At 44.0% G+C, this 13,449-nt stretch overlaps 1 protein-coding gene across 8 annotated transcripts in view; it reads left to right on the top strand.

Annotated features, from left to right (window-relative positions):
• The window catches only part of LOC124003499 (myosin-10-like), a 98,506-nt gene extending 87,580 nt beyond the window's left edge, over positions 1-10,926 (top strand). For all 8 annotated transcript variants that reach the window (XM_046311793.1, XM_046311791.1, XM_046311788.1 and 5 more), the window contains 10 exons: positions 608-856; positions 1,066-1,278; positions 1,690-1,902; positions 2,188-2,349; positions 3,073-3,290; positions 3,791-3,914; positions 4,226-4,434; positions 6,516-6,624; positions 7,013-7,185; positions 9,015-10,926. In XM_046311793.1, coding sequence (XP_046167749.1) covers positions 608-856; positions 1,066-1,278; positions 1,690-1,902; positions 2,188-2,349; positions 3,073-3,290; positions 3,791-3,914; positions 4,226-4,434; positions 6,516-6,624; positions 7,013-7,185; positions 9,015-9,165 — 1,821 coding nt within the window. In that variant the 3' untranslated portion in view covers positions 9,166-10,926. The remainder of the gene's footprint in view (positions 1-607; positions 857-1,065; positions 1,279-1,689; positions 1,903-2,187; positions 2,350-3,072; positions 3,291-3,790; positions 3,915-4,225; positions 4,435-6,515; positions 6,625-7,012; positions 7,186-9,014) is intronic.
• Positions 10,927-13,449: the final 2,523 nt, after the last annotated feature.

Raw genomic sequence — 13,449 nt, 5'->3', positions numbered from 1 at the left:
CGGTCTGAAGTGAGCTCTGTCGGGGCAGTCCCGTTAGATCTGTTATATACAGCTTACACAGACAAGTTATATTTGCATGATTTAGCTTATTCACTATTCATTATGAATTCATCATTAACGTTTAGTTCATGCATGTGACAGACCAGTACCTCATGAGGCTTCTTCTCTCCAAGCTGAGACCTTGAAACTGAGATATCTCTTTTCGTTCTCAAAATAATGTTCTGGGCGTACTGCCAAATTGCAGATACTGGTAGTGAGGGTTCCTCCCGGGCACGATCAGTCACTTGCATGAACCCAGTCGAATTGTTTATTAGAAAAGCACAAACATAAAATGTTCCTTCACACATTGAACTACTTTTTTAAAGTAAACTGATATTTTTCTTAAGGGTAGCTTTAGTGTAGTTTAAGTAATTGCTATCTTGGTAAAAATACATTTTCATAGTAGCTTCCCCAACACTAAGATGATGTAATGTGGTTTTTCAAAAAAAGACCACTGTCATTTTCTGTATATCAAATGCTCACTCACAAAGCTGTGAACATTATTTCCTCATGTAAGAACCACAGAAACAACAACAACCTGAAAACCGTTGTCTTCTCTGCCAAACAGCTGTTTGAGTCGAGGAAGAAGCTGGATGAGGACTTGGGGACTCTGGAGTCTCTGGAGGAGGTGAAGAGGAAGCTGCAGAAGGACATGGAGCTGACCAGCCAGCGGCTGGAGGAGAAAGCCTCCGCCTTCGACAAGATGGAGAAGACCAAGACCCGCCTGCAGCAGGAGCTGGACGACCTCATGGTGGACCTGGACCACCAGAGGACCATCGTCTCCAACCTGGAGAAGAAGCAGAAGAAGTTCGACCAGGTATCGTATCATCTCCATTTGTCTCTATCCTTTCCTCTATCTTGCTTCCTTTTCTCCCTCCTCTCACCTTTGCTTATCTCCTTCCCCCCTCCGCAAAATAAAAGTAGACCTGATTTCTTGATTCCAATGATTGCCTTCGTTAACATTAACTTACCAGTAAGACATTGCTTGCCATCCTTCTTCATCACTATCTTCTCCCTCTATATTAGCTCCTGGCTGAAGAGAAGACCATCTCTGCCCGCTATGCTGAGGAGCGTGACAAGGCCGAGGCTGAGGCCAGGGAGAAGGAGACCAAGGCTCTGTCTATGGCCCGGGCTCTGGACGAAGCCCTGGAGGCCAAGGAGGAGTTTGAGAGGCTCAACAAGCAGCTGAGGACTGAGATGGAGGACCTGATGAGCTCCAAGGACGACGTGGGCAAGAGCGTACGTAGTTTAAACCCCCCGTACAGAAGCTGAAGGTTCATAAATACCTTATACAACCCAGTCCTAAGCCTTGACTTGACTAGGCTCATCCAATGAGATTTGATAGAACCAAAATATACAGGTTTTGGTATGTTTCTTCCAATATGGCCACCAATCCACACACCACAGAATGAGTGAGAATCCCTGTGTTACAGGAGCTGGTGGTGGTTCCTAAACGTTGTTGGAGACCTTACACACATGAAGCCTTCTGTAAATTACTTAATTTTGAAAGAACGCTGTCCACCCACCATAGAATGTTGCTTTGAGTGAAAGTTTGTTTGACTAATCCTATGGGATGGCTTCCTTATGACAGTTTCGACCCAGAAAAGAGATGCTGCTGCTAACAGTCTCTCCACGTCCCCCTGTGTGTAGGTCCATGAGTTGGAGAAGTCGAAGCGCACCCTGGAGCAGCAGGTGGAGGAGATGAGGACCCAGCTGGAGGAGCTGGAGGACGAGCTGCAGGCCACGGAGGACGGCAAGCTGCGTCTGGAGGTCAACATGCAGGCCATGAAGGCCCAGTTCGACAGGGACCTGCAGGCCAGAGACGAACAGAACGAGGAGAAGAAGAGGACGCTGGTCAAACAGGTACAGAGACGAGCAGAGAGGACCCTGTTTAGGGAGTAACATTCAGACCTCTAATAGAAACTCGGGTGATTTAGCCTGGCCAACAGTTCGGAAGAAAATAATCACCATATTATTATATGGTCAAAAACTTTAAGTTATGGACTCGTTGTGTACTTCCCATCCATCTTCACCCTAACCGTTATTGCATCCGAGCAAGCTAGAAGCCAAACTAGGTTTCATCACTTACTTGGTGTTTTCATCCCTCTCTGTAATATCTTGTTGTCTGACCCCTGACCCCTTCCCCAGGTTCGTGAGATGGAGGCAGAGCTGGAGGATGAGAGGAAGCAGAGAGCCCTGGCCGTGGCAGCTAAGAAGAAGCTGGAGATGGACCTCAAGGACCTGGAGGGGCAAATAGAAGCATCCAACAAGGCCAGAGATGAAGCCATCAAACAGCTCAGAAAACTACAGGTGAGACTTCATACAGTATTTGTGTTTGCTTGTTCATTCTCAAGTTGTGCTGATCTATTATGTAGATTTATAAATATTGAATCTTCCAACCAGGAATTCTGGGAATATTGGGAAAGTTAGCAGAATTTTGCATTCCTACAATGTCAATATATTTTGCCTGATTAATTAGGAACTTCTAGTTGTCTGATCTCTGATAATCAGCAATATTATTTCTTACACCTGTATCCTTTTATCATTAAAATGGACTGGTAGCCTCTGCAGGTATGGTATCTGTGCCTGTCTGTCCACTGTGTAGTCAGCTTTAATGTATCCTAGATTAGAATGTCCAGGACTACCAACGTCTGTATTTAGATGACATCCCTGATGCTGTAAACTCTAGTTGTCCAAGTTGGTCTCATTTGTAGCTTCCCCGCTGGCCGTACACTATTATATTCAGTACAGGGGGTCGGTTCCATTTCAATTCGGGAAGAAAAACTGAATTTGTAACATTTTCTCGTAGGCTGCATTTTATACAGGCAGCCCAATTATGGGCAACAGATTGATCTGATTGGTTAAAAGACCAATTAGTGGCAAACAATATCAGAATTGGGCTGCCTGTGTAAATGCTGCCATAGAGGAGTATTGAATAAAATCTCATTTGAAATGGAGTTGACCCCTAACTAACCCTGTAGAGTTGCCCCAGAACGTTGGTCTCACTCTTTGCCTCGCTGCTGCCCCCTGCAGGCCCAGATGAAGGACTACCAGAGGGAGCTGGAGGAGGCCAGAGCATCCCGTGATGAGATCTTTGCACAGTCTAAAGAGAACGAGAAGAAACTAAAGGGCCTGGAAGCTGAGATCCTACAGCTGCAGGAGGACCTGGCGGCTTCAGAGAGGGCCCGTAGACATGCTGAGCAGGAGAGAGACGAGCTGGCCGACGAGATCTCAAATAGCACCTCTGGAAAGTGAGTCGCTACATTTAGCTGATTAATGATCAAATTCAAGCATGATATTTTCCAGATTTAATGGTGCAACATGCAGAAATCGCTGGTTGCTACAATTGTAACAGGTCACCTAATTTCAGGTTCTGTGACAAAACAAACAACGTATCGTGTGTAGAGAATCATTGTACCATCTAAACCGCTATGAAATATATTTTCAATAACCCAAAATCTTGTATTTTCAGATGTTTGAAGCTGGTGTACAAAACTGAAAGTAAAAGACGCAAAAATTAAATTTAATAACGGCAAGCATATGAATAGAGCGTGTAGAACAGATCTACCGCTTCTTAGACTTGCTTTCAATGAGAATGACAGATCTATAACTCACATTTCTATCTGAATTTGGTCAGGTCTCCCAAAAAGTTACATACTGCAGCTTTATGTGGCACAGCAGCCCCCCCCCCGATTTCTATACTGCGTTCTGTACCAACCACATCACCGAATCAATCACTTGTTTGTGTCAGGTCGGCCCTGCTAGATGAGAAGAGGAGGCTGGAGGCCCGCATCTCGCAGCTGGAGGAGGAACTAGAGGAGGAACAGAGCAACATGGAGCTGCTCAACGACCGCTTCCGCAAGACCACCATGCAGGTACAGTACAACTCTCACATTGTCAAACACGTACACAGCTCATGAAGGTACAGAACATGTAAAACTCTCTTTAAACCGGCATTGTCTCTTGACGTTTTGAGGAGGAGATCGGACAAGAGGAAAGTCATTTTGAGATTCACTCATACACATAGACGATTCCTGGACCATTCTATGGCCTGGAGAGTAGTCTATAATGAACTGCACTAACAAGTAGCACACCAGACTACTTCCTGGGACCCACAACTAACGGCTTTATATAGAGATGGACAAAGAGTGACCCTCTCTCCCTTTATCCCCATTTCTCTCCCAAGGTGGACATCCTGAACACGGAGCTGGCTGGGGAGCGCAGCGCGGCCCAGAAGAGTGAGAACGCCCGTCAAGGAATGGAGAGGCAGAACAAGGAGCTGAAGGCCAAGCTTGGAGAGCTGGAGGGGGCAGTCAAGTCCAAGTTCAAGGCTGCCATCACCGCCCTGGAGGCCAAGATACTGCAGCTGGAGGAGCAACTGGAGCAGGAGGCCAAGTAAGAAGCCTTCAATATACTGTACTAAATAGATGTCAGAATGGGGTTCAGAGTTTAAAGATGGGAGGTTACCTAGAATTAAATGTAGGCTTGAATAGGTGGACTCTAGCTCATACACTCAATGTAATGATTTACCCATACTCAATAGACCGCTAGAGGTAGGAGTTTCCCCTAACCACAGATCTATAATCACATTACAAACTACTCCAAATCTGGACCTTTACAGGCCCAGTGCAGTCAAAAATGATGATTTTTCTGTGCTGTGTATATACATTTCCACACCTGGAGGTTGAAATAATACTGTGAAATTGTGAAAATGAGAAATTGCTCTTTGCCAAGAAGCTATTTTTGTTTCTTTTTGACCATTTTAATTGAAAACAATCACCCTAAGGTACTTCATTGTTACCCAGAATATATGACTGCATGGGACCTTTAACATTAGAGGGCTGAAAACATCCACTACCATTCAAAAGTTTTGGGTCACTTAGAAATGTCCTTGTTTTCCATGAAAACATACATGAAATGAGTTGCAAAATGAATAGGAAATATAGTCAAGTTGTTGACAAGGTTATAAATATTTATTTTTAATTGAAACAATAATTGCTTTTGTCAAAGAATCCTCAATTTTCAGCTATTATAGCCTTGCAGACCTTTGGCATTCTAGTTGTCAACTTGTTGAGGTAATCTGAAGAGATTTAACCCCATGCTTCCTGAAGCACCTCCCACAAGATGGATTGGCTTGATGGGCACTTCTTACATACCATACGGCCAAGCTGCTCCCACAACAGCTCAAAAGGTTTGAGATCCGGTGACTGCTCTGCCACTCTATTATAGACAGAAAACCAGCTGACTGCTTCTTCCCTAAATAGTTATTGCATAGTTTGGAGCTGTGCTTTGGGTCATTGTCCTGTTGTAGGAGGAAATTGTCTCCCATTAAGCGCCGTCCACAGGGTATGGCATGGCGTTGCAAAATGAATTGATAGCCTTCCTTCTTCAAGATCCGTTTTACCCTGTACAAATATCCCACTTTACCACCAACAAAGCACCCCCAGATCATCACATTGCCTCCACCATGCTTGACAGATGGCGTCAAGCATCTTTTCATTTTTTTCTGCGGCTCACGAATGTTTTCCTTTGTGATCCGAACACCTCAAACTTAGATTCGTCTGTCCATAACACTTTTTTTCCAATCTTCCTCTGTCCAGTGTCTGTGTTCTTTTTTTTCTCTCTTTTTTTTGGGGGCCAGTCTGAGATATGGCTTATTCTTTGCTACTCTGCCTAGAAGGCCAGCATCCCGGAGTCGCCTCTTCATTGTTGACGTTGAGACTGGTGTTTTGCAGGTACTATTTCATGAAGCTGCCAGTTGAGGACTTGTGAGGCGTCTGTTTCTCAAACTAGACACTCTAATGTACTTGTCCTCTTGCTAAGTTGTGCACCGGGGCCTCCCATTCCTCTTTCTGGTTAGAGACAGTTTGCTCTGTTCTGTGAAGGGAGTAGTACACAGCGCTGTACGAGATCTTCAGTTTCTTGGCAATTTCTTGCATGGAATAGCCTTCGTTTCTCAGATCAAGAAAAGATGGATGTGTTTCAAAAGAAAGTTATTTGTTTCTGGCCATTTTGAGCCTGTAATCGAATCCACAATTCTGATACTCAACTAGTCTAAAGAAGGCCAGTTTTATTGCTTCTTTAATTAGAACAACAGTTTTCAGCCATGCTAACATAATTGCCTTTAAAATGATACACTTGGATTAGCTAACACAACGTGCCATTGGAACACAGGAGTGATGGTTGCTGATAATGGGTCTCTGTACGCCTATGTAGATATTCTATTCAAAATCAGACATTTCCATCTACAATAGTCATTTATCAATTCGATGTTATTTTAATGGACAAAAAAAAAATGCTTTTCTTTAAAAAACAAGGACATTTCTACATGACCCCAAACTTTTGAAACGGTATTGTACAAGTTTGCCTAAAGTGGAGGCTTTTACTACATCCTGATGCAAATGTATGTCTCCATCAGATATGAGTCAGTTACACTATTTACCCACTTTCCCGTTATCACTCTTTTTTTCTCCCAGGGAGAGGGCAGCAGCCAATAAGATCGTCCGGCGTACAGAGAAGAAGCTGAAAGAGGTGGTGATTCAGGTGGAGGACGAGCGTCGCCATGCCGACCAGTACAAGGAGCAGGTGAGTGGTCGTCTCGGGTCCACATTGTCGGAACAATCTGTTCCGACATTTAGAAAGGGTGAGTAAAAGGCCATGGATGCCATGTTAGCTACTAATTCACTATAATCAGAGTGTCTCTGTCTCTCTCCTATTCCCACCCACACTCTTCTGTAGCTTTGGTTCTCTCTGAATTCCTCTGTCTGTCCCAAACTTTTGTCTCCAAACCTTTGTCTCCAAACCTTTGTCTCCATCCTTGTTTTTCCAAATTATCTCTCTCTCTCCTCTCTCTCTCTCCTCTCTCCTGTCTCCGCCCGCTCACTGGCAGTGTTTTAAACTTGAATTGGCCCATGAATTTGCAATGTAAATACGTTGAATTGTGCCAATAAAATTCGAATCCTCCCCCTGTCAGATGGAGAAGGCCAACTCTCGAATGAAGCAGCTGAAGCGTCAGCTAGAGGAGGCTGAGGAGGAGGCTACCAGGGCCAACGCCTCCCGTAGGAAACTACAGAGGGAGCTGGACGATGCCACCGAGGCCAGCGAGGGCCTGACCCGCGAGGTCAACACACTCAAGAACCGCCTCAGGTGCAGCCCCTCATAACACTGTATATACACTTCACATAGTTCTTTATGCCTATCAGCAATCCCTCTGCCAGTTTCTTTAAAACAAAGAAGAAGACATTCATTCACTTCCCATACATGTTCATCAACACACCTATAGATGCAACAGGACACACACCTGTCATAGATCTGTGGGTGTGATAAATGACCATGTATGTACAGTTGAAGTCAGAAGTTTACAAACACTTAGGTTGGAGTCATTAAAACTTTTTCAATCACTCCACAAATTTCTTGTTAACAAACTATAGTTTTGGCAAGTCGGTTAGGACATCTACTTTGTACATGACACAAGTAATTTTTCCAACAATTGTTTACAGACAAATTATTTCACTTATAATTCACTGTATCACAATTCCAGTGAGTCTGAAGTTTACATACACTAAGGTGACTGCATTTAGACAGCTTGGAAAATTCCAGAAAATGATGTCATGGCTTTAGAAGCTTCGGATAGGCTAATTGACATCATTTGAGTCAATTGGAGGTGTACCTGTGGATGTATTTCACGGACTACCTTCAAACTCAGTGGCTCTGCTTGAAAACATTGGAAAATCAGAAAGAAATCAGAAGAAATCAGCCTCAGAAAATATATTGTAGATCTCCACAAGTCTAGTTCATCCTTGGGAGCAATTTCCAAACGCCTGAATGTACCACGTTCATCTGTACAAACAATAGTATGCAAGTATAAACACCATGCGACCACGCAGCCATCATACCGCTCAGGAAGGAGTTCTGTCTCCTGGAGTTGAACTTACTTTGGTGCGAAAAGTGCAAATCAATCCCAGAACAACAGCAAAGGACCTTGTGAAGATGCTGGAAACAGGTACAAAAGTATCTATATCCACAGTAAAATGAGTTCTATATCGACATAACCTCAAAGGCCACTCAGCAAGGAAGAAGACACTTCTCGAAAACCGCCATAAAATAGTCAGACTACGGTTTGCAACTGCACATGGGGACAAAGGTTTTGGAGAAATGTCCTCTGGTCTGATGAAAGAAAAATAGAACTGTTTGGCCATAATGACCATCGTTATGTTTGAAGGAAAAGGGGGGAGGCTAGCAAGCCGAAGAACACCATCCCAACCGTGAAGCACGGGGGTGGCAGCATCATGTTGTCGGGGTGCTTTCCTGCAGGAGGGACTGGTGCACTTCACAAAATAGATGGCATCATGAGGGAAGGAAAATTATGTGGTTATATTGAAGCAACATCTCAAGACATCAGTCAGGAAGTTAAAGCTTGGTTGCAAATGGATCTTCCAAATGGACAATCACCCCAAGCATACTTCCAAAGTTGTTGCAAAATGGCTTAAGGACAACAAAGTCAAGGTATTGGAGTGGCCATCAGAAAGCCCTGTTCTCAATCCTATAGAAAATTTGTGGACAGAACTGAAAAAGCGTGTGTGAGCAAGGAGGCCTACAAACCTGACTCAGTTACACCAGAACTGTCAGGAGGAATGGGCCAAAATTCACCCAACTTATTGTGGGAAGCTTGTGGAAGGCTACCCAAAACATTTGACCCAAGTTAAACAATTTAAAGGCAATGCTATCAAATACTAATTGAGTGTATGTAAACTTCTGACCCACTGGGAATGTGATGAAAGAAATTAAAGCTTAAATAAATCATTCTCTCTACTATTATTCTGACATTTCACATTCTTAAAATAAAGTGGTGATCCTAACTGACCTAAGACAGGGAATTGGTACTGCAATTAAATGTCAGGAATTGTGAAAAACTTGAGTTTGGCAAAGGTATATGTAAACTTGCGACTTCAACTGTATTTGCCTGTCGTCCTCAGGCGTGGAGGCCCCATCAGCTTCTCGTCTAGCCGTTCAGGCCGCAGCCGGCAGCTCCAGATTGACGGAACCTCGGTGGACAATTCTGACGACGATGCCGACAGCCGCGCCAGCGACCACAACGACACGCAAGCCTCCAACCAGACCGAATAGACGCTCCCTGCTAATCCTACCAACCCTATCAATTAGCCAGCCTGGCAGAATGGTGACTATAACACCTAGCCTCTCCATCTGTCCCTGTCCACGAGTCAACAGCAGGGAGAACCAGGGTCCTGTTCATTAGGCACCAAAACAGAAGAAACAGGGAGTGACTACCTGGATTTGTCCATAAAGAACCACTTGTTTTCATTTTCCATTGAAATACTTTTCCAAAAGGTTTTCTACGGTGTGTTCTAATGGATACAACCCAGACCACCCCACCCCCCAGAAATGCTCCATTCCTGGGGATGACAAAACAATTACTCCCACTTGAGCGGCTTTACTCTGCCTTACTTACAATATTCCTACTCTACTCTGGCTAGCTGCTCGGCCCGGCGAGTGTCCCAACGATCTTAATATAGTCCTCCCTAGGCGTGGAATTATGTGCTCCGCTTAAATGAGTATGTAAACTTAATGTACAAGTGCTTTTTACTTATGAACTATGCGTGTGTGCACATGTGAGTATGTAAGGTATGTGTATGCCCCGACATGCCAAACTGCAAGGAAAGGAGCGAAACGTTCCCCTTTGTCATCCTCCTCCCACATGAAACAAAACATTGTCTTGTAATACAAGTGTGTCACCAAATGTAAAGCCATCATCTCTCCCCTGGCTTAAAGCAGGCCTAACAAAACTCTCATCAGAGAGGACATAGTCCTATTCAACAGTAGGTCAGAGGTCAATGGACTGCCTCCGCTTCCCTCATTGCACGAGTCTCTTCCTGACGTACAGACTGTTGTTCCGCTTCCAAACACTACAATGAAACAAGATGGTGGATTCACACAGTCTTCACCTGTTCTGGGAGAAAAACATGGAATAGAAAGGACTTATTAACTGTGAAAAGCTTTTCTCCACTTGCTACAGCATCTCGTCACAACTCTGAAAACAATCGGTCACTGACTTCTTATAGGAATCGCATAGGTCATGATGGACGTTGTTGGTTGCTGTATTTTGACCAGTAGGAACACTATTTGTCCTGTTGTTCAGGAAGAAGCGTTGAAGGCAGTGAGGTGTGGTAGATAGAGTGGCTTAGAGTGGCTTAGATAGATGGTCGCTGGCGTACGTATCACAGAGAATCGCTGGAAACTGCACGTGACTGCACAATGAGTGTTCATATGCCCCTGTAACTGGAGCCAGGAAACCCCAAGCTTCTCTCTGAGTGGTCACATGATGTACAATACAGCCCCTTAGTCCAACACTAATGTTGAGTGCTTCGATTGAACGTGGAGTTTGACTAGCTAAAGCCTACCGCTCAGAGCAAGGGGGGCCCCGCCATCTCAGTGTGTTTGTGCCATGGTTTGGTTGTAAAGTAGGACCCCTAACTCTCCTTTAGTATACGCTGACACACCAACTACCAAGCACTTAGTATTCCTAGATATAACAGCCTTCCACTGGGGATAGCATCTCAAACCTCTAAAACTATTAAGCTACTCTTAACGTACCAGAATGTCCATATTCATCGGCACTCTACTCTTCCTTTGGCATCTCTGTTTGGTATTAGGGTAATGAATGGAAACTGTGATGACATGTTTATTTAAAGTGCCTTAGACACTAGATAAGAGCACTGGTGGGTAATGCACGGTTGAGCACCTGTATTAAACAGAAGGACGTGTAGGTGAGCACCTGTATTAAACAGAAGGACGTGTAGGTGAGCACAGGTATTAAACAGAAGGACGTGTAGGTGAGCACCTGTATTAAACAGAAGGACGTGTAGGTGAGCACCTGTATTAAACAGAAGGACGTGTAGGTGAGCACCTGTATTAAACAGAAGGACGTGTAGGTGAGCACCTGTATTAAACAGAAGGACGTGTAGGTGAGCACCTGTATTAAACAGAAGGACGTGTAGGTGAGCACCTGTATTAAACAGAAGGACGTGTAGGTGAGCACCTGTATTAAACAGAAGGACGTGTAGGTGAGCACCTGTATTAAACAGAAGGACGTGTAGGTGAGCACCTGTATTAAACAGAAGGACGTGTAGGTGAGCACCTGTATTAAACAGAAGGACGTGTAGGTGAGCACCTGTATTAAACAGAAGGACGTGTAGGTGAGCACCTGTATTAAACAGAAGGACGTGTAGGTGAGCACCTGTATTAAACAGAAGGACGTGAAAGTGAGTACCTGTATTAAACAGAAGGACGTGTAGGTGAGCACCTGTATTAAACAGAAGGACGTGAAGGTGAGCACCTGTATTAAACAGAAGGACGTGTAGGTGAGCTGTGTGTGCTACAAAAAGCTAACGAGGCAAACCTGGTGAACGAAAAACAAACACTACTCTTTTCTTCTTCTAACCCTTCGTCTTGTGTATTTTTGCTGTGTGTCATCATACCCAGTGCGATACATCCTCTCCCGTTCATATACCTGTAGCAATGTCTCTCTCCATAGGTAGTGTGTGTGTGGGTCAGAAATCAGTGTTACTATTAACTATGTGAGATGTGGAGCCTTCTGCTCCCCCTTCAAGAGCAGAATGTGATTTCATTTGGTTAAAAGCTTTAACATCTATGTAGTTTTACTTGTGTTTGTATTATTATTATTATTATTCTCAGACTGGCTGTTGACGACCAGGATTTCATTACAACAGCAACCCCCCCCCCATTTTATTTCTTGTTTGCCTCCTGTATTTCTAGACTACAGTCATTTTTTTTGATAAAGACAATAAAGCATATTCATTGTAGAAATAATGTGATTCCACTTGGTCCCTTGCGGAGGAGCCCCTACAGACTTTCAATTCAGTCATGCATGTTTCTCTCCCCAGATTGGAGAGCACAGAGGGTAGCTACGCCTGAAGGGACAGATATGATGGGTTGTTTTAGGGAAGTGGTCTAAATTCAGTAAGGAGTCGGGAGAAGTTAGAAAACCAAAACGACTCTGTGATTTGAACCAGGGACCTGCTTCAGATGGCAACCCAGATGTTATACTCTCCACCAGCTGGGGGACAACATCATTGGCGTAGCCAGAAGCTTGTCAGGTGGGCCTGTATCAATTTGGGCAGCTAACTTCCTGCAATTTTGCCATTGGGTATTGGAAAATGTGCAGTTTTATAGCTCATCTCGTGCTATTCTACACATTTTGTAAATGTAGCATTTTTAAGACTAATTGCAGCTAAAATATAGGTGTGTTGATTAATAAACGTACTGGATTATGAGTTGTCTTGTTTGCTAAATGAACAAATGAAATAGGCAGTAGCATGGTGATTATAGCCATAGAAGCACAGTGGCAAATGGCTCAATGCAGTCATTCATATTCATGGTTTATTGGGGGTGTGGCTTTCAGTTAGTTCATTTTTTGCAACCCATCCAGTGAGAGTGAATGTAAATCCAGGTGATCTGTTCTGTTATATTTAATCAAATCTGACTAACCCAGTGCACTGCTTGCTATGAATTCTCTGACTGTTTGCATATTTAGGTAAAAAGACGACGTCCTTTTTGGAACATTTTACAAGTAAAGAGCAGATTTGTTTTTGTCCTGGGCAGGTGAGTGGAAGGGCTCTACCAGTAATTTCTAATCAGTTACTTCAAGGGAGGAACAAAGGGTGCACTTTTTAAAGAATCCAAACCAGGCCAAGAATTGGGAAAACTCCAGAGCCTTCCACAAGGCTAGGGCCTGTTGTTACCTGGAAACCACCGGCATGGGTGAGAAAGGTCAAAGAGCAGAAGTGTAATGATGTATTTTGACGGTGACGGCCCGATTCGATCCGTTAGAAGATCCGTGATACAGCGCGATTGAGGTTTAAAGACAATGTCTCCGCAGTTGCAGGAGACTGCATTCACAGTAAACACCGCTGATGTCCACTTAATAGGAATTGACCTTTACATTTAAACTGCATTGTAGCACAGATCTTCAGCCTTATGGATTGAATCGAGCCCTGACCTTTCCAGGGTACAGAAAGTGAACACGAATGTTGACATAATTGAAGGACTGTCATGGACTTATGACAAATGTATGAATTTTTTTTATTGCAATGTCTTAAGGCTCCCGAGTGCAACGTCTCTTCACTTGGGGCACCCAAGTGGCGCAGTGGTCTAAGGCACTGCATCTCAGTGCAAGGCTTCACTACAGTCCCTGGTTCAAATCCAGGCTGTATCACATCCAGCTGTGATTGGGAGTCCCATAGGGGGGTGCACAATTGGACCAGTGTTGGCTGGGGTAGGCTGTCATTGTAAATAAGAATTTGTTCTTAAGTGACTTGCCTGGTTAAATAAAAAGCTGTATTCAATCTGAAGCGTTACAGTTGGCACACTAGA

Source organism: Oncorhynchus gorbuscha, linkage group LG18, assembly GCF_021184085.1.
Source record: "Oncorhynchus gorbuscha isolate QuinsamMale2020 ecotype Even-year linkage group LG18, OgorEven_v1.0, whole genome shotgun sequence".
NCBI lineage: Eukaryota > Metazoa > Chordata > Actinopteri > Salmoniformes > Salmonidae > Oncorhynchus > Oncorhynchus gorbuscha.
The sequence above is the reverse complement of the archived record's forward strand: the minus strand, read 5'-3'. Positions and strand labels throughout refer to the sequence as shown.